Source organism: Hemiscyllium ocellatum, chromosome 17 (assembly GCF_020745735.1).
Source record: "Hemiscyllium ocellatum isolate sHemOce1 chromosome 17, sHemOce1.pat.X.cur, whole genome shotgun sequence".
Classification (NCBI taxonomy): Eukaryota; Metazoa; Chordata; class Chondrichthyes; order Orectolobiformes; family Hemiscylliidae; genus Hemiscyllium; species Hemiscyllium ocellatum.
This window is the reverse complement of record NC_083417.1, coordinates 15,651,404-15,679,229: the sequence shown is the minus strand read 5'-3', so window position 1 is coordinate 15,679,229 and position 27,826 is coordinate 15,651,404. Positions and strand designations below refer to the sequence as shown.

Below are 27,826 nucleotides of genomic sequence, written 5' to 3'. Positions count from 1 at the left end.
TTCCCAAGCTCTGGACATCCCTTGCAAACTCTCATCCTGCTCCTTTAAGGAGCTTCTTAACCCTTAGCTCTGCGGCAGAGCTTTTCTTTTCTCAAGCATTGCTCATCAAGATTTTGGATTTGTCTTTTCCATACCTCGTTGTTTTCTGTGTCTATAAATGAACTCTCTCAGTTGCAAACTTAAGCCACTCCAGAATTTCTCTTGACGTTTACTGTAGTTCTATCCTCTGATCCTCTTTTCTGAGCTGCTTCCAGGTGAACGTGCCAGATTGTGACAAATCTGGAACAGTACCCAAGGTGTGGTCCGACCAGAGTACAGTACTGTTAGGTTTTGGCACATTGTCCTCCGGCCTGTACTATGATTAGCTTTATTGCTCAGCGTTCTATTTATATATTGCAATGCCTCACCATGATTGTGTTAAGTGCCAAATCTACTAACACTCATTGACTGCTTCTGCTGCTGCTCTTTAAATGGCCCTTTGGCTTGTACTTTGAGCTGAGGTAAGGGGAATACATGAGGATCCAGGATCCATCCATTGTTCTTTGTCAATGCACTAATGTCCACCTTGCTGACAGGTTCAAGGCATCTAAATGCTTCTGCCGATCAAGGAGACTTGATAAATGACGTCAAGAGGTTGGGTCTTGAGTTCAAGCTTCTGCTGAACTAGTCCTACTTAGTACGAGTAAATTACTGTGAATGCTGGCGATCTGAATTTAAAACTGAAATCACTGAAGAAACTCAGTAGGTCTGGCAACATTCATGGAGAGTGAGAAACAGAGTTAATGTTTCAAATTCTGATGTAAGTCTTTCTCAGTACCAGTGCTACTTAGTACCAGTACCTGCTCACCAGCTATTTTGGAATATTAGTTAAATAAAAAACCCAGGACTCTGCGTCCAAGTAAGCAGGACAATCCATGACGAAAATATGTGTAGATTTATTTGCTTGACACAAGCATGGAGCTGGTGGCATGGTGTTCATGTCACTAAACCATTTATCCAGAGTCTGAGGGTGAACACTCTGAGCATACAGGTTCAAAAAGGGTGATTAAAGTCAGGCATGCACAAAAGACAAGTTTTTGGTGGAGAGCAGGGAACCTCTGTGGGTTGGAGGATGTCACAGAGACCGGGATGGGTAAATCCACAGAGGCTTTTGAAGCTAATGGCAACTGATGGAATTTCAATTCAATTAATTTTTGTGGAATTAAATCTCGTCACCAATGAAACCACGGGAAATCTGCCTTCCTTATATGGTCAGGCCTACAGGTGACTCCAGATGCACAGCAATAGGGCTGACACTTAACTGCCCTCTGAAACGGCCTGCCAAATCACTTCATAAAAGGGCGAGGAGTGACGGGCAACTAATTCTGGCCTTGGCAACAATGCCCAAGTGCTAAGAAACAAAAAATAGCTTTGGTGATCTGATCAAAGTCTTCAAGATAGTAACAGGAAAGTACGGGATAGATAAAAATGAACTATTTGCACTGGTTGGGTATTCTGGAACTAGGGGGCATGATCTGAGAATTAGGGCTGGACTGTTCAGGAGAAATGTTAGTAAACACTTCCACAAAGGGGGTAGAGGTTTGGAAATCTCTTCTACAAATGGCAGGGGATGCTGGATTAGTTATTAGTTTTAAATTTGAGATCAATAAATTTTTGTTAAGCAATGGTATTAAAGATATATTGATCCACAGGCAGGTGTCTGGAGTTAGGTACACATCAACCGTGATCTCACTGAATGTTAGAACATGCTCATGGGGCTGAATGGCCTACTCCTATTCTTATGTTAGAGGAAAAAGAACTTCAAACACTGAAATGAAGTAGAAAATGCTGCAAATGTATAGCAGATCTGTCAAGTGCCTGTAATTTGTGATCAACCTTCTGGGTTTTGACCTGCTGAAAGATGAACCTGCTTTCTCGCTGTTTTGTTTGAAGATTGCAGTATATTGCGTGCTGTATGGTTCAAATCATTTCTGCAACGTGCATGTAATTCAAATACACGGTCTTTTCACTGTTGACAAAATACCTTATTGATTCTGCGATCCGATTGCTTTCTTTCCTTCTGTCACTGGACAACCTGCCAATTAGGTAGGAATAGTCTAGGCCGCTGCAGAACACGCTCCCTACAGCGCTAAGCAGCAGAAGCTTGCTGTCATCAGCTGAAGCATTACCGAGTGCTCTCCGCACCTCCTTCATAATCTGTAACGACAACAGTAACATGCAACTATTGTCAGCAATAACAGATGGGGAACGGGCAACAAAGCTTTAGAAAACTTCCATTCCTCTGCATCTCTGGCTATAACAAGCACCCAAGTCTAATTTGCAGAGGCTGGCTAAACAGTCCTTGAAGCACTGATATTAACAGAGAACTCTGTTGCGGGCATAAAGCGAGTGGTTGGGGGAGGGAATGTGGGGTCTTAAAATAAATCCATGCTGACTTTCCCAGAAAGTGAATGGAAAACGGAACATCCAATGGAACTCTGCGCTTTATCTGTAAGCCATTTTTCACGCTACATACGTTTGATATAGGAAATATTTACAGAAGACTTATTAGCTGTCTGTCATCCTGCAGTTATACCATTGGTACTATTTTGCACAGCAAAACCTGTGAGGAAAGCAAATAATTTATCAGGTTACTTAGAGCTTTTGAGATCAGTGAGATCTGAAGCTGACAAAATGTATTTGATGCTGGAAAAGTGCAGCAGGTCAGGCAGCATCCAAGAAGTAGGAGAATCGACGTTTCGGGCAGAAGCCCTTCTTCAGGCTCCTGCCTGAAACGCCGATTCTCCTGCTCCTTGGATGCTTCCTGACCTGCTGCACTTTTCCAGCAACACATTTTCACCTCTGATCTCCAGCATCTGCAGTCCTCACTTTCTCCTAGAAAATCTATCCAATGGCAAAGGGCAGAAATGTAAGATAGAAATGAATGGAGAGGCCTCGAAAGGGAAAGGTGAAGTTGCCATCATCCTAGCATAGGGTGCCTTGCTCGTTAGAGGGAGGACTAGTGGTGATTTAATCTGAGGGTCACCATGCTTGAGGTGAGGGGAGAGATTGAGAAGGCGAGTCCTTCATGGCAATTTCAAACAGCACACCACTGCACCCACAGAACTGGCATCAATCTGCATCACAAACCAGCCAGCCAACTGAGCTAACCAATCCTCCAGTAACCTCAAGTGCAAGTGCAAAATGGTCTGGACAAGGAGTTTGACCAAACTGTTCTCAATTGTGCATGTTAACGGGGTTTCCCTGTATGTCCATTAAAAGTTACCGCAGTGAAGCAAGGCAACTTTGAGGAAAATCACCTCCAAAATTGGACCCAGCAGCCAACCTGATTGACATAAATTCTTAATTGAGCAGAAGCTACATAAATGCAATGGTTAGGGCTTCCCCAGGCAGTCATTAGAATGCGCAGTCATAAGTTTGACACAACGTTGGAAAAAGGTAGCGAGTGATTATTTAAGATAGGAAGTGAAAACACTGTGGAGAGAAAGCATAGGGCATTGAATAGTACAACCCAGTACAGGCCCTTCGGCCCAGGATGTTGTGCGGAGCACTTACCTTAATCTAAGATCACCCTAATTCCTCAATTTGCTGCCATTACTCCATTACTATAATTTTCAGAGAACAGGATTGAACATCGCAGTGAGAAAAGACACTTATTTGGGGTTGACAACTGGCTGTGTCCATTTCAAAAATAAGTTATGTCATTGTATGGCGAAACAGACTACCTGACTGGAGTCTTTGTCTTTATTTGGCAGAACACCACCAGTGCCTACCTGTCTTGTGATTTATTGTGTGGTCGCTGATTGAAATTGGTGCAAAGATAGGGCAAAAGAAAAGACCCATCAGGAGGAGTGAAGGGATGACGTTTAACTCAGACTCATTGCAAAGCAATACCAAGCGGCTGCTGATATCTCAGTCATGCTTATAAATTACACCATGCTTTACAATCATGTCAACAATATAAAGAAGCTGTTTACTTTAATCTCAAAGAAATTGTGCTGCTCTTGGGACAGCTAAGTCTAAGTAATGAGTCACATTTTAAATAAAAACCCAGCATGCTTCATTCTTGGTTGTCTCTTAACCTTTGGTTCCCCACTTAATGGACAAAAGGTGTTTCTTATCAGCTATTTTTCTGTCAATTGTTTTCTCATCAATAGTCAAGAAGAGCCAAGTAGTGGTTGGTAATTCAAGTATTATCAGAAAAAAGACAACAGAATAAGAATGAATTCAACTACTCATTAATTTTATTAAAAGGGCCACATTTTATGGCAGTGATCGGACCTACATGAGTCATTAAAATGGGGTAATTTTATTTTTATTGTGAGACCCACAAGGTAAATGATTCAATGACAACATGAATTTATATAGCGCCTTTTATGTCGCAAAGTATCCTGAGGTGCTTCACAGAAACTACATGGGATATAGGGTCACATGACCAAATGCCTGGTGGGTTTTAGGGGATATTTGAGAAGAGATACATGAGAGAGATAAAACGGCAGGAAGTTTTAGGTGAGCAATTTCAGACCTTAGGGCCTCGGCAGCCAAAGATGGCACAATAAAGACTGGGGATGGGCAAAAGGCCAGAATTGGTATCCTTACGACTGACGAAAAAGCCAATAGTTGTTTACCTACAGTGGAAAGGTTAACTGAGCAGTGTTTATATATTACAGAGTGCTCATGAATACATCGATTCACTCTTAAAATTGCCCAAATACTGCATGAGCTTTAATGAACATTCAGCAAAGAGTCCGAAAGAATATATGACTAAATTATTAAGGTCAGCACTTTACGAGTGTTTACTTAGGGTTTGTACAGTTCAAACCTCTGAAATAGAAGCATGTAAGTTAAACACCACTATTTACTGTGTAATTTCCACACAAAAAAAGCCAAGGAGGAAAAGGAAATTTTGCATCAATGATGAACAGCAAAAGCATGAATGGTTGGATTGATTATGACATAAAGCTGCCATCCCTCCTCCAAGAGATGCAGCAGGCATAGCAGGATGTCACTGAGATGGTTAATGCAAACTCCCAAATCTACAAGATTCAAGTGGAAGGTGAAGGGCACTCAAGAAATGGCAAATCCAGTGTGACAAGAACTAAAGTAATTAGAGCTGCAGTAGGCTATTCAACCCCTCGTCCCTACATTCAACATGGCTAATGTTCTACAGCTGTGACATTTTCCCAAACTATTCCCCCAGTCCCAAAAACTTCAATCCTGAATATGGGCTGCAAATGTGTTACTGGAAATGCGCAGCATTCCTGAAGAAGGGCTTATGCCCGAAACGTCAATTCTCCTCTTCCTTGAATGCTGCCTGACCTGCTGCACATTTTCAGCTCTGATCTCTAGCATCTGCAGTCCTCACTTTCTCCTTAATCCTGAATATGCCCATCAATGGCAGACATGAGTCCTCCATGGTAAAGATGCCCAAAGTTTAACAGAATTTGGTTATGCATAACAAATTCTGGCTGAGACAAGACCCAGTGAAATTTTACTTCTATCTTACTTGCACAGGCAAGCCAATAGGAGAGTGCCAACCAATACAATAATGGCCTTGTTTTTCATTCATTTGTGGGATGTGGGTGTTGCTGGCTGGGCCAGCATTTATTGTCCATCCCCAATTGCCCAGAGGGCAGTTCAGCATCAACCACATTGCTGTGGATCTTTTGTGGAGAACTAGGAAGAAGGCTGAAAAGCAGGACGTCCAGGGTGGTTATCTCTGGTTTGCTTCCAGTTCCTCGGGCTGGTGAGGCCAGAAACAGGGAGATAATGGACTTGAACGTGTGGCTGGGGAACTGGTGCAGGAAGCAAGGATTTAAATTCTTGGATCACTGGGGTATATTTTGTGGTAAGCATAAATTCTACAAGAGAGACGGTTTGCACCTTAATAGGTTAGGGACTAGCATTCTGGCAGGCAGGTTTGCTACTGCAACACAGCTACGTTTAAACTAAGTAGTGGGGGGAGGGGACAAACTGGATATTTAAGAAGGAAATTGGAGGGAAAGTTAGAACAAGGGAAGTCAAGAAAGACAACTGTATCAATGAGGCAGAAAACTCAGAAAGGGATCATGCTGTAAGGTTGAGTGAAATAGGAGTTGATGGGAAGGGTGAGGGCAGTAACAAATTAAAAATGCTATACATGAATGCATGAAGCATTAGAAATAAGATGGATGAGCTTGAGGCACTTTTGGAATTTGGCATATACGATATTATGGGGATAACTGAGACGTGGCTTCAAGTGGACACGGCCTGGGAAATGAATATTCAAGGCTACACATGCTATCATAAGGACAGACTGACGGGCAGAGGGGGTGGGGTGGCCCTGTTGGTAAGGGATGATATTAAGTCCCTTGCGCGGGGGGACCTAGAATCAGGGGATGTAGAGTCAGTGTGGATAGAGCTGAGAAATACTAAGGGTAAAAGGACCCTCTTGGGAGTTATCTACAGGCCCCCAAACAGTAGTCTGGATGTCGGATGTAAGTTAAATTAGGAGCTGAAATTGGCCTGTCGCAAAGATGTTACTACAGTTGTTATGGGGGAATTTCAACATGCAGGTAGACTGGGAGAATCAGGATGGTATTGGACCTCAAGAAAGACACTTTGTGGATTGCCTCAGGGATGGATTCTTAGAACAGCTAGTGCTGGAGCCGACCAGGGAGAAGGCAATTCTGGATCTGGTATTGTGCAACGAACAAGAATTGGTCAGGGACCTCAAAGTGAAGGAGCCATTGGGAAGTAGTGACCATGATACAATAAGCTTCTGAAATCTGAAATTTGAGAGGGAGAGGATACAATCGGAAATGACAATTTTTCAGTTGAATAAAGGGAACTATGGAGCTATGAGGGAGGAGTTCAATGGTGCAATACCTTAGCAGGGATGACAGCGGAGGAACAATGGCGGATATTTCTGTGTATAATGCAAAAGTTGCAGGATCAATTCATTCCAAAAGGAAGAAAGATCGTAGGAGGAGGCATGGGTGGCCGTGGCTGACGAGGGAAGTTAAGAAACATATAAAGTTAAAAGAGAAAAAGTATAACGTAGCAAAGATAAGTGGGAAAATGGAGGACTGGGAAGCTTTTAAAGAACAACAGAGGATTACTAAGAAGGAAATATGCAGAGGAAAAACAAGGTACGAAGGTAAACTGGCCAATAATATAAAGGAAGATAGTAAAAGCTTTTTAGGTATGTGAAAGGCAAAAAATTTGTTAAGACTAAAATTGGGCCCTTGAAGACAGAAAGAGGGGAATATATTATGGGGGACAAAGAAATGGCAGAATTGAATTGGTGCTTCAGACCTGTGTTCACTGGGGAAGACACAAGCAATCTCCCTGAGTTAACAGTGGCTGAAGTACCTGAACTGAAGGGAATTTATATTTGCCAGGAATTGGTGTTGGAGAGACTGTTAGGTCTGAAGGTTGATAAGTCCCCGGGGCCTGATGGTTTACTTCCCAGGGTACTGAAGGAGGTGGCTCGAGAAATTGTGGATGCGTTAGTGATTATTTTCCAGATTTGATAGATTTGGGATCAGTTCCTGCGGATTGGAGGGTGGCTAATGTTGTACCACTTTTTAAGAAAGGTGGGAGAGAGAAAGCAGGAAATTATAGACCAGTTAGTCTGATCTCAATGGTGGGAAAGATGCTGTAGTCTATTATAAAGGATGAAATTACGACACATCTGGATAGTATTAACAGGATAGGTCAGAGTCAGCATGGATTTATAAAGGGGAAATCATGCTTGACTAATCTTCTGGAATTTCTTTGAGGATGTAACTCTGAAGTTGGACAAGGGAGATCCAGTAGATATAGTGTACCTGGACTTTCAGAAAGCTTTTGATAAAGTCCCACATAGGAGGTTAGTGAGCAAAATTAGGGCGCATGGTATTAGGGGCAAAGTACTAACTTGGATAGAAAGTTGGTTGGCTGATAGGAAACAAAGAGTAGTGATAAACGGCTCCATTTCGGAATGGCAGGCAGTGACCAGTGGGGTACCGCAAGGATCAGTACTGGGACTGCAGCTTTTTACAATATAGGTGAATGATATAGAAGATGGTATTAGTAATAACATTAGCAAATTTGCTGAAGATACTAAGCTGGGTGGCAGGGTGAAATGTGATGAGCATGTTAGGAGTTTACACGGTGACCTGGACAAGTGAGTGGTCAGATGCATGGCAGATGCAATTTAATGTGGATAAATGTATGGTTATCCACTTTGGTGGCAAGAGCAGGAAGGCAGATTACTTCCTAAATGGAATCAATTTAGGTAAAGGGGCAGTACAGAGAGATCTGGGTGCTCTTGGACACCAGTCAATGAAGGTAAGCATGCAGGTACAGCAGGTAGTGAAGAAGGCTAATAGCATGCTGGCCTTCATAACAAGAGGGATTGAGTATAGAAGCAAAGAGGTTCTTCTGCAGCTGTACAGGGCTCTGGTGAGACCACACCTGGAGTATTGTGTGCAGTTCTGGTCTCCAAATTTGAGGAAAGACATTCTCGCTATTGAGGGAGTGCAGCGTAGGTTCACGAGGTCAATTCCTGGAACGGCGGGATTACCTTACACTGAAAGACTGGAGCGACTGGGCTTGCATACCCTCGAGTTTAGAAGACTGAGAGAGGATATGATTGAGACATATAAGATTATTAAAGGATTGGACACTCTGGAGGCAGGAAACATGTTTCCGCTGATGGGTGAGTGCCGAACCAGAGGACACCGCTTAAAAATATGGGGTAGACCATTTAGGACAGCGATGAGGAGAAACTTCTTTACCCAGAGAGTGGTGGCTGTGTGGAATGTTCTGCCCCAGAGGGCAGTGGAGGCCCAGTCTCTGGATTCATTTAAGAAAGAGTTGGATAGAGCTCTCAAGGATTGTGGAATCAAGGGTTATGATAAGGCAGAAACAGGATACTGATTAAGGATGATCATATTGAATGGTGGTGCAGGCTCGCAGGGCAGAATGGGCACCTATTCTCACAATTATTGTCACAAGTAGGCCAGATCACGCAAGGACATCAGTGAACCAGATGGGGTTTTCCAAAATTCAACAATGGTCAACATTACACTCACAATTCCAGATTTCTTTTCTATTGAATTCAAATTCCACCATCTGCCATGGTGAGATTTGAATCCAAGTCCCCAGAACATTACCTGGGTAACTGGATTAAGAGTCCAGCAATAACACTACCAGCCACCATCGCATCCTCTAAGCTTTGAATATTTAGCATGAATGGAGATGGTTGTAAATGAGATAAGTAACATTAACTGCATATATAGAAACATACAACTTAGTGCATAACTAGGTGATATAGGCCTTGAGTCTGGTTTCTCATTCAATCAAATTATGGGTAATCTGTTTGTGTTTCAAACTCCATGTGTGAATGGCATGGTGGCTCAGCGGTTAGCACTGCTGCCTCACAATGCCAAGGAACTGGGTTTGATTCCAGTCTTGGGCCACTGTCTGTGTGGAGTCTGCACATTTTCCCTGTGTTTGTGTGGGTTTCCTCTGGGTGTTCCAGTTTCCTCCCACAGTCCAAAGATGTGCAGGTTAGGTGAAATGGCCATGCTAAATTGCCCGTAGTTTTGGGGGATATGTAGATTCGGTGCATTAGTCAGGGTTTAGAGTAATAGGGTAGGGGAATGGGTCTGAGTGGGTTACTCTTCGGAGAGTCAGTGTGGACTTATTGGGCCGAAGGACCTGTTTCCACACTGTAGGGATTTTGTGATTCTGTGATTCTGATCTGTCCCCTATAATCTTTGATACACTTTCCGAACAAAAATCTATCTAACGATTCAATGACCCTGCCTCCATGCCTTTAACACCACATTTGCACCTTCGGATTTTCCAGCTGGATTCTGTTAATATGAAGAATCTAAAAAACATTAGAAAAAGGACTTTGTTTTTATAATGAGGATAAGATCACCACATTGCACTTCACATGGTTTCAAGTACTTATTTTAACAAAAGAACGTCATCATGCCATAAACAAACTCATAAATGAGGTAAGCTACCCCATGCTTGTAGATGATGCCTTTGGGTTGAGGGCCAAGTTTTATGTTTGAGAGGATTAGTTTTTCTGGTATAGCTGAAATGATCAGTTATTCTGAATGGACTATTTACTAGGTTCTTAGTCACAAGAATCTATATCTGAAAGGACAGTCTTAAGTTAAAGTTAGTTTAAAAATGCCTTGGCTGCGATATGATGTGGAGGAGCTGGTGTTGGACTGAGGTGGACAAAGTTAAAAATCACATGACACCAGGTTATAGTCCAACAGGTTTATTTAGAAGTACTAGCTTTCAGAGCGTTACTCCTTTGAGTTACCTGATGAAGGAACAGTGGTCTGAAAGCTAGCACTTCCAAATAAACCTGTTGGACTATAATCTGGTGTTGTGTGGTTTTTAACTTAGGCTGTGATAATGCAGTACTTTCCATGCAGCTCCTACGAAACTTCCCATCCCTGCTGAGACCCAGTGGATTCTTTAAAGTTTTAAAATACAAACTTAAAATATCAGTTTTAACATGAGTGGAAACAAGACACAAGGAGCTAATACTCTTGGAAATATTGAATAGTCATGGAAATATTAAATAGTTTTGGAAATATTAAGCAGGTCACTGGTATTTATAGCAGTAAAACGTATGGAAGAACTTGTGAGGGCAATATAATGATAGTAACAAAATGGACAGAAGAGATTGGGATTAGGTGTATTTTGCTGGCTCTGTGTTGCTATTCTGATATTATTTTTATGTGATTTGGTGGTAGACGGCAAAGAATGCAGAGATCAGAGGTAGAATTAGGAACTAGGAACACAAGTAGGCAATTCAGGCCCTCAAAACTGCTCTACCATTTACTACAATCATGGTTGATCTCATCTCAGCCTCAACTCCATTTTCCTACCTGCTCTCCATAACCCTTCAACTCATTACTAATTAAAAATCTGTTCATCTCCTCCCAGCATCCACTGCACTTAAGGGTCGTGAACTCCACATAAGAACCATGAAGGGTTGTGAGTAAAACACTGTATGTTATACTGATGCTCAAAATGTGAACTGCAAAGTACCCGAGCACACATGCTGCGTTGCATTGTCTGGTGTCTCATCGAAACCTTAGCATATAGTCATAGAACAGCATGGAAACAGACACTTCGGTCCAACCCATCCATGCCGACCAGATATCCCAACCTAATCTAGTCCCACCTGTCAGCGCCCGGCCCATATCCCTCCAAACCCTTCCTATTCATATACCCATCCAAATGCCTCTTAAATGTTGCAATTGTACCAGCCTCCACCACATCCTCTGGCTGCTCATTCCATACGCGTACCACCCTCTGTGTGAAAAAGTTGCCCTTTAGGTCTCTTTTATATCTTTCCCCTCTCACCATTCTAAATCTATGCCCTCTAGTTCTGGACTCCCCAACCCCAGGGAAAGGACTTTGTCTATTTATCCTATCCATGCCCCTCATAATTTTGTAAACCTCTATAAGGTCATCCCTCAGCCTCCGACGCTCCAGGGAAAACAGCCCCAGCCTGTACAGCCTCCCCATGTAGCTCAGACCCTCCAACCCTGGCAACATCCTTGTAAATCTTTTCTGAACCCTTTCAAGTTTCACAATATCTTTCCGATAGGAAGGAGACCAGAATTGCATGCAATATTCCAACAGTGGCCTAACCAATGTCCTGTACAGCCGCAACATGACCTCCCAACTCCTGTACTCAATATTCTGACCAATAAAGGAAAACATACCAAACGCCTTCTTCACTATCCTATCTACCTGTGACACCACTTTCAAGGAGCTATGAATCTGCACTCCAAGGTCTCTTTATTCAGCAACACTCCCTGTACAAGTTTGTGAAGCATGAAACCTCCTTAAAAATCTAATTTATGTGATTACAAATGAAACTTGTATATATAGATGTTTAAAGTAACAAAACGATTTAAAAAGGTCCCACATAAGCTGCAAAAAACACCATACGCAGAAAGGGAAAGGAGAGGAATTATACTGATAGATTGTTCATAGAAAATGCAATGAATGGGAAGAATGCATTACACTTGATTTGTCCATTATGTTGAATATTTATGTGCCATCATCGTAAAAGCATGGAAATCAGAAGAAAAGTCAGCATTTTATAAAGTGTTCAGCATAGTGCAAATGCTCAGCTATTTTGCATAAGTGGAAAGTAAATTTAAATTTGTTTTGGAATTAATTGCTGAGATTTGACATGGCTGTGGCAAGGCTGACATCTGTTGTCAATCCTTCGCTGAGGTCTGGTGATCATGAAGGGTGCTATAAAAATACAAGTCTTTCTTTGCTCAAAATGTGCTCACATCCCATGAATGAAGGAGACCTGTAAACATGGAACCATGGGGTTTTCAGCATCAAGCTGTTTTGCCGAGGTTTACAGCATGGAGACAAGCTCTTCCACATAACATGTCAATGCTGTCTAGTTTTCACAACTAATCTTGTTCCCTTTCCCTGCATTTGGTCCATATCCCTCTATACCTATCCCATCCACGTACATGTTCAAATGTTTTTTAAATAAACTAAGTTGTACTCGCCTCCACCACTACCTCTGGCAGCCTGTTCCAGACACTAACCACACTCTGCGTGAAAAAAATTGCTCCTGTGGCCCCTTCTGTATCTCTTCCCACTCACTTTAAACCTATGCTTTCTAGTTTTGGACTTCCTTACCATGGGGAAAACTGTTAGGTATCTAACTTATCAATGCTGCTCATGATTTATAGAGCTCTAAGGCCATCCAGGAGAAAGTGAGGACTGCAGATGCTGGAGATCAGAGTCGAGAGTATGGTGCTGGAAAAACACAGCAGGTCAGGCAGCATCCGAGGAGCAGGAGGATCGATATTTCGGGCATAAGCCCTTCATCAGGAATGAGGCTTGTGGGCCAAGGGAGTTGAGAGATAAATAGGAGGGGGGGGGACTGGGGGGGAAGGTAGCTGAGAATGCAATAGGTAGATGAAGGTGGTGGTGAGAGTGATAGGTCAGAGGGGAGGGTGGAGCGGATAGGTGGGAATGGTGATGGATAGGTCAAGAGGGTGGTGCTGAGTTGGAGGCTTGGGGCTGGGATAAAATGGGGGGAGGGGAAATGAGGAAACTGGTGGGATCCACATTAATCCCGTGTGGTTGCAAGGTCCTCATTTCCCCTAATTTTCCCTTTCCTCCTAAGATAACCCGGCCATCCCAGGTTTTAATTTCATAAACACTCTCTAAACTGTTTCAGATGTAGGATTGGTCCGAAAGGAATTTACAGCCACAAATTTTCAAATAACGGTCATCTTAATAACGACCAACTCAGTGCTTGGCCAGTGATGCCCACATCCTATGAGCAAATTTTCAAAGAATGGTTGTAAGATATTTCAAGAGATTCCTTGCAAAAATGTGTTTCTGTGTTGGTTACAGCAGTCTTGTGTGCATGCGCGTGCGTGTGCAAGAGAGAGCACGAGAGAGAGAGAGAGAGAGAGAGAGAGCACAGCAGGTCAGGCAGCATCTGAAGAGCAGGACAGTCGATGTTTTGGGCATAAGCCCTTCTTCAGACTGATTGCGGTTCATGCCCAGCCAACCCCCTAGGAAGACCAAATTCGGGTCAGCCAATTCTGACACACACAGCCTCTAGAAGAATATGAGGCAGTTGAACGAGGAAACAAAGAGCATTGCTAACAGCACATTCAGCATTTCAAAGAATGGAACATGCACCAGCAGAACTGGGAATTACTTGGGAAGCAGGCGGGTGGAGGAGTGGGATTATAATTGGGATTTTGAAATTGACAGGGTTCAAGTTGAGGACTGGACCAGAACTGTTTGGTTCAACAGGAGGCATTAAATAGGGGTGGCAGTGACACAATGGGAATGTCAGCAGATTTCACAATCCAGAACCCCAGGCTGATGTTCTGGGTATGTGGGTTCAAAACCTACCTCAGCAGGTGGTGCAATTTGAATTTGATAAAATTAAGAACAAAGAGCTGGCTTAATTGTGACCATTGTTATGTGCTTGCTTGACCAGTGGTGCCCTCATCCATTGAGTAAATTTTCAAAGACTAGGTGAAAACCTGTCCAGGATGAAAAGTGATAGATTTGGAAAAGAAGTAAGAAAACACTACATCACAGACAGGTTTTAAAGCTTTTGGAAAGCGTACGAAGAAACACAAGTTGATTTGATCTCAGAATCACAGAATTGTTAAATTACAGCATTCTGCCCTGCATCGATTCTGTTCCCTACTGCCAATCTCCTGCCTTTTCCCCAAATCCCTTTTCAGTCAAACTGGACAGGGATCTTGAAGAGGAGCTCATCATCAGGTGAATGGAAGTTGAGAATGCCCTACTACCTGGGACTACAGTAAATGCTAGGAAAAAAAAACCCAAACTTTTCAGTGTTTGACTGCTGTGTTCAGATTTCGACATGGTGAAACTTTACTTAGTAAGACTTAATTTATTAGGCTAGATGCTGGCTCTCTGTACACATTCAAAAGGGCACTGGACTAGTTCCAGATTGGGACAGTAACCGCATCATATAAAAAAGCTCACGGTCTTTATAAATAACATGCATGTGATCTGCTGGACCAGTTTCAATCACTGGTGCTGGGCTGGGAAAGGAATGACTCTGAATATTGTCTTTTTTTATTGCTCCAGACTGTTTTTTCCCGCCAGAAAACTGTGTGGGTGGGGAGGAAGAGAGTTTGAGAAGGAGGGAGAGGGCTGGGAGGGGAGAACTCTTTACTTGTGACACTCCTACTATCACGGTGTGGGACAACCTGATGGTAAGGGTAAAATCACCCCCTTGTTTATTAACTTACTCATTAACACAAAGATGGAAATCAATGAAGTTTATGTTAATTGTGTCTTTTATCTTAACTTATTCAAGCAGCATACTAATTTGTAGCATTGCGCAGGTCTCTACCCACCCACATCCCCCCCACCCCCCCAACCCCTGCAAAACGTAGATTTGATCACCCATTTATACAGTCAAATACTAATTAAAAACAGCGTACTATGGGCCTTACCTCGGGCGTTAATGAATTGTTGTCTGAAGTTTGGCTAGAGAGCAATATATGTGTAAAACCATCTTGCTTCCTAACAACAATGTCCCTGAAACGATAGTTGCTTTCATTCTGACGTACACTGCATCTGAGCCGTTTGTCAAATACATAGTCTTCCTTGTCTTCCACAAGCTTCCTCTTCACAGAACATGGCAGGTTAGCTTGTCCATTGGAAATCCCTATTGAAACAGAATGCGGTGAAATGTCAGTCTGCAAAATGAACAATTCCATTTAGTCAATGAACATTACTGTTAGCAAGCATGGAGCAATCTATTTTTAAAATTATCTCAAACACGGAGGCATGTTTAACTGAACTATTTGCAAGTTCGAGTCCTGCTGCTTGCAATAATTAAAAATGTTCATGCAATCTCCAAGTATGTGCACATCAGTGAACACTGTAGGACAAAGACCAGCGTTGCCCTGGGGGAGGGGGAGTGGGGGAGGGGAGAAACTGAATGGCTTGCTGTCATTGTAACACCAATACTTATTACATACCTACTCCGTTTACCAAAGGAGAATCGGCAACTGATCCATCCTCTGCAAAGTCCTGCTCTCCCAGGTCCACATTCACTTCCTGTTGCCTTGAGGTATTGTCAAACTGTAATGCATTTTTGCCATGTCTAGCATCTCCATTCTGAAATGAGTTATCAGTCTTTCTGTAAGGCATAATCTGTACTCCACTCGCAGTTGTTCTGTAATGCACTGTTTTAGTAGCGATGATTTTCTTGGGCTCTCCAGATGTGTGCTTTCCATCCCTCCCTATTGTACCCCGCTTTTGTTTTTGATGTGCATTATTAGTCCGCTTTCTTCGTAATCCTCCACCCTTCCCCTTTGTGGATTCATAGGCTCTCAGTGGAGAAGTTCCATGATTGTCCCTTAAGACCTGTCTTGGGCTATTTCCCCGTTTCCCTGATTTAGTTCGCTTTTCTTTGGAAGCGTTGAGTCCATTAAACTCATCAATAAATTCTTCACAATGCAGGAGGTGATGTTCTGGCTCCCAAGTGTCTTCATTACTTCCATAACCTTTCCATCGTATAAGGTACTCCCACTTCCCTTTTTTATTTTTCCTTTTATCGACAATCTTCTCTACCTATTGGAGAGAAAAGGTGCTGTATCAGTTATTGCCATCATTTCACATCAACCCTGAAGAGCTTTGTGCAACCTTCCTTGTGTAACTTTCCATACTGCTTATCTAAGCATTGGCAATTAACCTTTATCAATCAGAGACAATAATTCACACACAGATCTGTCCTCTCCTTTAGTAGTTTTCTCTACTATAGCAAAAACAGACATGCAGATGTGTGTGAGCATACACAAAGGGAAAAAAACACTTTTTCACAAGCAACACTTTTCACCACAAGGAAGATTCTTTTCAATCGGTTGGAAGACATCTGGAATCTGAAATGTCGAACCGAATCTAGCATTTCTCATTTTCATGGGGGTGAGCTGTGGTTCAGGCATGTCTGGTTTATGGAGGGAGCTGGCTACATGGATGGCCATCTGCTTCAATTCAAATTGGACTTGGGACTCACAGCTATCTGAAAGCTGAAGTGTGGAGACTGGCACAGGACTGCTCTCAGTGCATTCTGTTTGGATAGTTAGGGTACCTTGGGAAAGGTAGGCCATCCTCAGGATAGCATCTGAAGACAGCTTGAAGAGAGGGGTCAGGACTTCTTTGGGAGGGTAGGGTGTCAGGCATTCTTTGTGATAATGGTGGGGTAACTCAAATACCTTTTGGGATCATTAACTGTGCAGCAGATTATGAAGAAAAGGAGCATTAACACTGGAATTGCCAACACTGTCAAGAAGTATCGACTCATTTTATAGATGTTTACAAAACTATGAGGGGTTCAGATAAGGTGAATGGCAGTTACCTTTTCCCTATGGTGGAGGAATTCAAGACTAGGGGGCATATTTTTAAGGTGAGGAGAAAAGTATAATGAAAGATGAGGGGCAACTTTTTTTGTGTGAAATGAACTTCCACAGGAAGTGGTGGATGCAGGTATGCTTACAATGTTGAAAAGCCATTTAGTTAAGTACATGAATAAGAAATGTTTCGATAGGCCAAGCTCAGGCAGGTGGGACTAGTTTAGCTTGGAATTATGGTTGGCATGGACTTATTGGACTGAAGGGTCTGCTTCTGTGTTGTGTGACTCTACAGCTCTAGGTGTTAAGAGATGTCAAGAGGTGTCCAGAAGTAGCAATAAGTATTTGAAGCAGTGTTAAAGTAGATAAGCCCAGTCAAACTGTGTGTTTTTTATGAATTGAGTGTTTTTCACAGTATGTGTCCTTTGCAATAAGGAAACAAAGTACTGGAAGTTTATTTTTCTCCAGTGTGGGTGGATATTTGTGAACACCAGTTGAGTTGACAATGTAGGTGGATGGAGAAAGGATGGTAGATGGAAGTAGGTGAAAGTAGGCACTGAGTTGGCAGGGGAGTAGGAGTGGCATGTGGTGTGAGGTGATGGTGAGGTGTGTCGGGGAATGAGATGGAATCAAGCTGGTATGAAGGTTGGAGGGCTGGAAATGGCCTGACTCCCACTCCAGGTAGATCCCCCAAACGGAGAGTGAGCAGTGCGGCCCGTCATTTTTGGAAGTCAGATAGCCGGAAGTTTTCCTGCCTCTGTGCGTCCAACCCAGGAAGGACAAAACGGACAAGAGTTTTTAACTCCAATTGTTCTAAAACATTTCAAGGGCGATGGAATCTCCAGATCCATTGCTTTTCCTGAAATACCAACAATTTGTACTGATATGAGAATGTGGTCAGAACCGTAGGAGTTGAGGCAAACAGAGGAGGGAAAGCGAGATAACCACATTGGACAGAAAAAGAGATGGGAAAATATGTTACTGAGATGAGGTAAACAAAGGTGGGTAGGGGAAGCTCAGATGCAAGGTAATCCCTGGCGTGGCACTTGTTTACAGAGAGCAAAGGAGGTTTGCATTATATAGCGCCTTTCACGACCTCAGGATGTCCCAAAACACTGAAGACACTCCATGAAGAGAAGGTGCACGAGTGAAGTGGCTCTTTGGCAGTGGAGACAAGGGTACACCATGCAGAGTTTTGTCACTGTAGAAGGATATGCACCCTCAATCCAACTCAATGATCCACCCAACCACAATCAGACAAGTCTAAATACTAGAATAACGCTACATTCCTCAATTTTATAATAGATCACCTTAGTTAGCACAAGTCTAAACAAAGAAAACAAAGCAGCAGATCCAAACCCTTATATGTCTACAATGGGTTGAGTTTGTTCAGTGAACATCTCAATAAAAGATTCAAAAGGCAGGCCAACTATTTTAACTCTGCCTTCAGGGTGCCACTGTTGCGATGGATTCCTGTTCAGGCCCTGACTCAGTTTGATCGGTACAATTGCTGGTGGGAGCAGGAATGGCTGCGGGCATGGGATGAAAACTGTGTTTCGAGAGGGTGACACTGAATCCCATCGGCTCCAGAACCCAAAGTGCAGTGCTTGAGTGGCAGGCCATGACGGGGTCTGTTGTTGTCTTACAGGGAGAAGGGAGACAACCATAGAAGACAGCAGTCTCCATGCACTACCAGAATTGGCCAAATCGACAAATGAGTGTCAAAGCACAGAACCTGACACAATGATGCAGTATGATTAAAAATAAGTCTTTAACTTATGCTTGCTTTGAACCCCACAGCTGTACCAATGGAAGGGCAGGGGGAATGGGAAATCCATTCCCTTTGAATTAATTTCCATAAAACCTCTTGAGGAGTTTGCTAAAGGGCTAGATGGCGACTGTTGAAGTTTCTGAATCTAAGCAGTCTACTGCGTATTGGTACAGCTGTGGGGTTCAAAGCAAGCATAAGTTAAAGACTTATTTTTAATCATATTGCATCATTGTGTCAGGTTCTGTGCTTTGACACTCATTTGTCGATTTGGCCACTTCTGGTAGTGCATGGAAACTGCTGTCTTCTTTGGTTGTCTCCCTTCTCCCTGCAAGACAACAACAGACCCCGTCATGGCTTGCCACTCAAGCACTGCAGTTAGCTTCCAGGTTCTGGTAAATCTCAGTGCTCCACTATCTTCTTGGAAGGTCTTGCCACTTGTTGAGGGCACTCAACACTTCTTGACAGCTCGTCAATTTGGCAAGTTCCAAGGGTTTCGGGCCATTTCTGCACAATTGCCTGCAGTTAACAAACTCAGAGGGCATCAGATTGGCCATGCCTCTTCCTCCGCCCCCTGAAAAGATCTCTCACTCACATCCCCTAAGGGATACCCAAATATCCAGCCTCATGCAAGGAACCTCAATCCCCACCAAAAGGTCATTTAGATTTGAAGATCGCACAGTATGAGTGATAAATGTGCATATGGGATTAGGCTGTGGAGATTATCCCGACCACAAAATGAAATTCAAGCCTATGGTGCTTAAACAAAACACAGATAAATGAGGTTTTTTTAATGCATAGCCATGAGTGAGGTCCAGGAGCTAATATTCACATACGAGAGCAAGAAATATTTTCTCAGTACACATATCTGTCAGGACAAAGTTAGCAACAAGTTGTCAAATCATAAAATCTAATAAACTATCTTGGTTTGAAGGTGACCTAGTGGAGGTTTTCAAGATCACATGAGATTTTGATACCAAGTAGATCAAAGTTCACATTGATGAGTGAGTCATTAACTAGAGATTCACCTAACCTGTAGGAGGAAACAAGAACACCCGGAGGAAACCCAGGGGAGAACATACAAACTCCACACAGACCGTTGCCTGACGTTTGAATCAAACCCAGGTCCCTGGCGTTGTGAGACAGCAGTATGAATCACTGAGCCACCATTTTTTTTGAAGATGAAGATGAAAGCTTCTGCAATCAATAATTTTTTGAATAGGAAGACTCTTGAGGATGAGGAATGTACAGGGTGATAGATAAAAGATAGGAACATGGGATAAAGTACAATGGTTCTTTCACAGAGCCAGCAAATGGATGGCAGGCTGAATATATGAAACAGAAGATAATATACAGGAGCACAATTAGGCCATTTGGCCCCTTGAAACTGCTCTGCTCTTCAAAAGGATCATGGCTAATTTGCACCAAGTCTCAATTCCTGATTTTTTGCCAGCTTGTGCTAACTCCCAACTCCCTACCTCCTCTTGAAATACTTTCAGTGATCTTGCCTCCGCACCGTGCCTTAAAAGAAAAAAACTGCAGTTGTAGCAAGGGAGAGTCAATCTTGGCCTTCAAAAGGAAATCAGGTGAACACCACGAAAGGAAAGAAAATTGCAGGGCAACAACGAAAGGCCAGGGGTTTGGGAGTAGCTGTGCTGCCCTTGCACAGATGCCACACAGCTGTAACACGCCAATAATTTATCTGTGATCTGAAGAGAGAAATGACAGGGGGGAGGGTGACACTAGACACATGGACACACAAGATGGCCGTTGAGCCATCAGTTGGCCAACTCGACACACAAGATAACTGCCAGATCACATTATGGAGAGAAACACCAGAGCAGATATAGACACTGCCTGGGGCCACCAGAATGCCAGCACAATGCAATCACAACCCAGTTGATTCATTTAAGGTGGGTGGGGGAGATAATACACGAGTAATGAACACTGCCCGCCGAAGTGTCTGGGTCTAGCCAACACCTCTTATAGAAATGCTAACAGCTTGATACAAACTCAATACGAAATGCTAATAGCCAGGGCTACAGTTATTGTCCTTCTCAGGAACAGCGATTAGCGCCCATTGCTACAGCAATGGACTTCCGTGCAGACATTGAAGCTGACAATGTTTACACTGAAACTGACAGCGACCATGCAGAAATTAACAAAGGCTGCACTGAAACAGACAAAGCCTATTAAAACTATCAACAATTCTGCAAAAATTGCCATAAACATACCATGTTACAAAGACAATAATCTCATCACTGACTTAATGTATCACAAGATGTATAAAAGTGTCTTGACATGTGCTCCGGGTCGAGAGAAGACTCACAGCTGACCACTGTGCTGTTGGTGTCTTTCTCTCCCTAGAGCTCCAGTATTTCCTTGTGCAATAAATTCTGTCAGTGAACCTGATTCTGACTCTGAGAATGGTGTTTTTCCCCACAACAGAACCACACTGTAACAAATTTATCACTGAGGGATAGAATATGAATTAAATAAAGACCTTTCACAGTTTTTGTGAGAATAACAAAGGCCACTGATTTTCAGTTTTCGTATAAAAATAGACAATTGCAGAATTCAATTCCATAAAATACTGGCCATGTAATATAAAATTATCATTTATTCAGTCAGTGGTCTTGACAATATAGTGAATGATCCAAAACAAAGACAAGAGTTGCTGGAAAAGCTTAGCAGGTCTGGCAAGATCTGTGAACAGGAATCAGAGTTAATGTTTCGGGTTTGGTGACCGTGGCTCAGTGGTTAGCACTGCTGCCTCACAGCACCAGGGACCCACTATTTGATTCCAGCCTCGGGTAACTGTCTATGTGAAGTTTGCACATTCTCCAGGTGTCTGTGTGGGTTTCCTCTGGGTGCTCTGGTTCCCCCCCACAATCCAAAGATGTTCAGGTTAGGTGAATTGGCCATGCTTAAATTGTCCATACTGTTGAGAGATGTGTAGGTTAAATGCATTAGTCAAGGGTTAATGTAGAATAATAGGGTAGGGGAATGTGTCTGGGTAAGTTACTCTTCGGAGGGTCAGTGTGGACTTGTTGGGCTGAAGGGCCTGTTTCCACACTCTATGATTCTATGTGTAAGGAGGCTACAAGGTGCTATAATTTTGTAAGAGATTCCTCAAAACACAAATACTGATCTTTTCCTTCCCCTTTCAGAGTCCAAAGGATGTTACAGCACAGGGAGAAGGCTATTTGGCCTATCATGACTAGCAACCACACTCCGCTCTTTTCCCTCAGCCTTGCATTTTCCAGTTCAGTATTTTACATGTTTCAATGAGATATATGACTTTGTTACTTATAATTCTCCTCACAAATGCACTTGGAATAATAACAAGATTTAATTAACATCTATTTACTACTGCTGAGGTTATTTCAAAAGCTGGTAGAACACACCAAATTAAATGATAAATAGATATCCAAACTCACCCCACAACTGATTCCACACAAGGGCAATTATAAATTGTTGCTGTATTTATTCACGAACACTATTTCCTCCTTAGCCCTAAGTAGATCATTTGGTTAAATGGAAATTATGTGGCCTGCACTGCAAGAGGAATAAGATCAGCTACAACTTGTGGCTGATCTGATAACTGAACAATACAAATAGTGACAGGTTAGAATCTGTTGTTACATAGTTTAGTCATCCAAGTGTTAAAATGCATTTAAATTGTTTTGAGTTGTCACTTAATCTGTTGAATCCTAAGAGTACAGGATAGATAGCAAGCACCATAAGCTCACTGATTCCAAAAGCATGTGCACCATTTCCTACAGTCATAAAACAATTCTATATGCTCAGCAACCAACCCAAGGTAAAAAAAGGCGCAGCATTTACATAGTGCCTTTAGCGATCTCAGTCAACAACCAAATTAAGCACAGTAAGATCCCATAAACCACAGAGATTAAATAACTTATCTGTTTTTGGTTTTGGCAAAAATGTTGGTCAGAAAGCATGTTCCCTCACAGCTTGCAACTTATTACCAGTCTCTCCATCGCAAACATTCCCACAATTTTATTGTATACATTGCATGATCCTGTTGGAGTCAAAAAAGGTATTGATGCCTACTATATATTTTTACACTACAGCATGAAACAAATGTCAGCTAGCTATATATACTTTGATACATTCAATTCCCTTTTAAAAAGAGCTATAGGTTTTGCTACACCATTGCTTCTGCTAAGATATTCTAGACCTTAAATGGGTTTGATAGATAACAGTCTATCAGAGAGAAAGTAAGGGCTCCAGGTACCAGAAGCATCAATTTCGCCCAGCTAAGGTGTCTCTTGTGTCTCTGCAACCGAGGACTTGGGTTCTAGTGCTTCTTATCTGTCACATGACGCTGGATGACCAGATTGAGAGAAACTCTCATTGCTGCTCCTAATGTAGATCGGGGTACATACCCAGGCAGTGCCCAGCATCAGTAGCACTAGTGAAGTACTGGCCTCTTTCTTACGCCAATGCCACATTCAACATCTCCACCCCTGCCTCAGGTCTGGGGAAAATATTCAAGGAATGGTAATCTAACCATCCCTATATACCACCACTTGGGACAGACAGGCCAAGAGAGGTCAACACAAATCACCATGGTAACATTTGTAGAGAGACAGGCAGCTAAGCCATAACCACAAGGCCGGTGAATATGAAAAAAATGGCAGAATGCCTGCTGCTTTCACCTCAACAGTAGTGAAACCTTGATCCCTTCGTCAAAATAACACTGAGGGTTATATTCTAGTAATATTACCTAGGATATTAATAATAGTAATATTACTAATGTTAACCTTTTGGGTAATTCTGAAAATTACTTCATCTTCAAAACTGGTCTATTAGAGATGTTCATTTCTTAAGAACAAAATGAGCATGGCCACACTACAAACAACTGATGGAGACAGAAAGCTCAGAAGGATTTGGTGGTCAAATCACAAAAAGCTAGCATCCAAGTTCAGCGTAATAGGGAAGGTGAATGGAATGTTGGACTTTATTTCAAAAGGGAATGGAGTCTAAAAATAGGGGAGTCTAGCCATTTTTAGACTGCTTTGACTTTTAAACTAAAGGCCAACAAAACTATACAAGGCACGACTGAGACCATACCTAGAATGCTGTGAACAGTTCCAGTTGCCTTATTAAAGGAGAGCCATATTAGCATTGGAGGCAGTCCAGAGAAGGTTCACAAGGTTGGTCCCCAGTATGAAGCTAATGCAATGCTTGCATTCATTTCAAGAGGCTAGAATTCGAGAACAATGATTTATTACTGAAACTGCATAAGACTCTCGTCACATTACATTTGGAGTATTGTGAGCAGTTTTGGGCCTGAATCTCAAGGAAAGATTTGTGGATGTGGAGGGGATCCAGAGGAAGTTAACAAAAACTATCTCAGCTAGTATATGAGGAGCAGTTGAGGACTCTGTGTCTGTACTAAATGGAGTTTCAAAGGATGAGGGGGATGATTTGATTGAGACTTACAGAAGACTGAGAGACCTGTATAAAGTGGAGAAGATGTTTACACTAGTCGGAGAGACTGGGACCTGAGGGCACAGCCTCAGAGTGAAGGGATGACCCTTTAGAACTGACATGAGCAAGAATTTCTTCAGCCAGAGGATGGTTAATCCGTGGAATGCATTGCCTGCATTAGCTTCTGCATAAAGTCATTGAGTGTCCTTAAGACAGAGATAGATAGGTTCTTAATTAGTAAGGGGATGAAAGGTTATGGGGAGAAGGCCGAAGAATAGGGTTGAGAAATATGTCAGTTATGATCGAATGGCAGTGCAAACCCGATGGACTGAATGGCCTAATTCTGCTTCTATATCTTATGGTCTTCACAGACAGGAGAAAAGTGACTCAGCATTTAATATGTCAAGCTCTCAGAGTTTCAATTAAGTGATTTCTTATCCTTTTCAGCTCCAGAGAATATTGGTCCACTCTATTCAATGAGTTCTCAAATATCAACGCCCTCATGAGTTTCATAAACCCTTCTCTGTACCACTAAAACAAGTCAAGAAAACCCAAGGTATGGTCTCACTAAAGTCTGATAGGAAACAGATTTGCTTCCCAAATAGGACATTTGCATATTAAGTTTCTGCATTTTCTTTATGTAGACCCTTGTGTATCCTCTGGTTACCATTACCTATAAGACATAGCAGCAGAAGTAGACCATTCAGTCCATCATTTCTGCTCTGCCATTCAATGAGCTCATGAGTGATCTGATAATCCTCAGCTCCTCCCTCCCTCTTCAGTAATTTCTAGATAAATATGTGCTGATCTTCAAAACTGTCCTCAGGCTTACTCTGGTTTTGACAATATTGTAGGTCTGTGCTTTTCATGCCATGTGATTTTTTTTCTATCTGTCGTTAGGCGTGGCTTTGAGACATCCTGAGGATAGAACAAGGTTCAAATCAAACACAAAAGGGTTTCCTTCAATGAACTGGAAACAGAGCAGTAATAAACTACTCATCTGGAGCAAGTAGGCCATAAAAAAATGGAGGATGATCTAATTTGTCTCACATATGCATCATAGATGAAACAGCCTTAACAGATAAATAACAAAAGCAGGTGAAATTGAAATGATGATGCGCATCTACTTCCATTGTTGCTGCTTTTTATGGGTAACACTGTCATCTAGCCTAACACCCAAATGATTCATAGATTAGACTCTCTCTTCGAGCACCTTTTTGCTAAGAGCTCACCCTGTAAGAAACAAGACCAGTCACTTAAGATGAAGACAAAACAAAAATAAAATTAACTATATCCATCATTTGTAAACACTTCTGTTAATACTTTCACGGCAAAAGGATAAGTATCCCTCTCTGATCTGCCCAGTATGGTAGGTAGCTGGATACTGAAATCAGCAAACCTCCTGAAAGTTTTGAAAAGATAATTTTTAAAATTAATTCATGGGATGAGGACATTGCTGGATAGATCAGCATTTATTGCTCATCCAATTGACCTGAGATCAGTTAAGAGTCAACTGCATTGCTGTGGGTCTGGAGTCATACGTAGGCCAGACCAGGTAAGGATGGCAATTTCCTTCTCTAAGGGACATTAGTGAACCAGATGAGCTTTTCTGACAATCGACAATGGATTCATGGTCATCGTCAGATGCTTAATTCCAGATTTTTATTGAACTGAAATTCCACCATCTGCCATTGCAGGAATTTGAACCTGAGTCCCCAGAACATTACCTAGATTAACAATGGGCAAGTTAACAAGCCAACTGAGATGATTCTTGGAAGACAATTGCCATGAGCAAGGGTGAGATTCAGAAGGTCGTTTTTATAAATAATTATGTGGAAAAGGCAGGAAGGAGAGTGGTCATATCTTCTAAGTGTGTGCATTGGGAGCAGTCACTACACCACACCCACAAAATGCTCTTTGCCCCCTCCCCACATCCTGCCAGCCTTTATTCTTCCCCACCTGGCTACACAGCATATTGCTGTAGAGTGGTCTTGTTGCTCATCACGTGGTAATGCATCAACTTTCCATGCTGCAGTTACAATCACCAGGGAAGCAATAGAATCATAGAGTCATAGAGATGTACAGCATGGAAACAAGTACTCAGCAAAGAGATGGAGATGTGTACTGACATTCTCTGGCTCCAAATGGACTTCATTGTCAAGTCTTGGAAGAAGTGGTTCATGAGTTAGTGGATGTGTCGGTGCTAATTTTTCAAAATTCACTAAAAAGCATTGATTCATCCCATCTTTTGAAAGGAGGGAGAAAATAGGAACTTAACATTTTTCATGAGGAAGGCATTTGAGTCAGTCAATATGGAGGTTGTAGCTGTGTACTTAGAAAAGCTCAACGTAATTGGGACAAGATTTTCTGAAAAGGAAATCATGTTTGACCAATTTGTTGCAGCTTTTGATTGGAGCTACATGTGCTCTGGATAAAGGGGGGGCCAGTAAACATACTTCACTTGGTTTTCCACAAGGCACATGATAAAGTTTCACAGAAAAGGCTATTGCTCCAAGTAAGAGGCCATGGTGTAAGGGTTTACATAGCAGCACATATAGAAGATTGACCATTTCTGTCCATACAAAAACTACTATTTATTCCAAATAACCACTGATTCTAACCACTGTTAAACAACTAACATATACTCAACTAGCTAAAACTCCAACCCTCAACTTCCAAACACCACCACCCACCAATCCACAACTAGTCACAACTCCACAAACCCGCAGCAATCTGTTGCTGGCTGAATCTCACTTTGTATATGCCTGGTGCCAGTCTGTCAACAAACACCCTCCTTCACTATTTGAACAAAGCAGCAATGTAAACATAACTTACAATGAGCTTCTTTAAAGTTTGCTTTTTAAAAATAGAATATTGGCAGAAAACAGAGTCGCTGGAAGTAACAAGTGAAATCACACAGGGATTCAGCTTTTTACAATTTACATTTATGACTTAGATGAGGTGAAGAAATGCATGGTAGTTAAATTTGCTGATGACCCAAAGCATGTTATGAGGAGGATATAAGGAGATTGCAAATGTATATAGATATGTTGAATGAGAAAGTAAATATCTGACAGATGGAGTACAATGCTGTAAACCATGATACTGTTCACCTTGGAAGGAAGAATACTTAAATGGAGAACAACTGTAGAATTACGAGGTGGAAAATGAGCTAAATTTCTAGTGCTTAAGTGAAGAAAATATTGCAATGCTGCTATAGCCCTGCAAATAAAAGTTAATGGAATGTCAAACTTTACTAGGAAAGGAATTGAACATAAAAGTAAGGATGCTATGTTTCATTGATGCAGGACATTAGTGTGACCCACATCTTGAATACACTGTGCAGTTTTGATCTCCTTGATTAGGATATGTATTTGAAGTGGTTCAGAGAAGATTTACTCAATTAATACCTAGAACAACGAAGTTGTCTGATGAAGAAAGATTGGATAAATTCAGCCTGTTACCACTAGAGTTTTGGAAAAATGAAGTGTTGTGTGGTTTGATAAAGCCACTTTGAGGCTTTGTTACAGTTATTATAGGAGAAAGTGAGGACTGCAGATGCTGGCGATCAGAGCTGAAAATATGTTGCTGGAAAAGCGCAGCAGGTCAGGCAGCATCCAAGGAGCAGGAGAATTGACGTTTCGGGCATGAGCCCTTCTTCAGGAATCCTAGTTATTATAGACTTTATTTGACA

General features: G+C 42.1%; 1 protein-coding gene across 2 annotated transcripts in view; it reads right to left on the bottom strand.

Annotated features, from left to right (window-relative positions):
* The window catches only part of LOC132823644 (chromodomain Y-like protein 2), a 167,852-nt gene that overhangs the window by 69,217 nt on the left and 70,809 nt on the right, over nt 1-27,826 (bottom strand). For both annotated transcript variants that reach the window (XM_060837580.1, XM_060837581.1), the window contains exons 2-4: nt 15,534-16,128; nt 15,003-15,217; nt 2,024-2,196 (exon numbers count right to left, since the gene is read on the bottom strand). In XM_060837580.1, the coding sequence (XP_060693563.1) occupies nt 2,024-2,196; nt 15,003-15,217; nt 15,534-16,128 (983 nt within the window). The remainder of the gene's footprint in view (nt 1-2,023; nt 2,197-15,002; nt 15,218-15,533; nt 16,129-27,826) is intronic.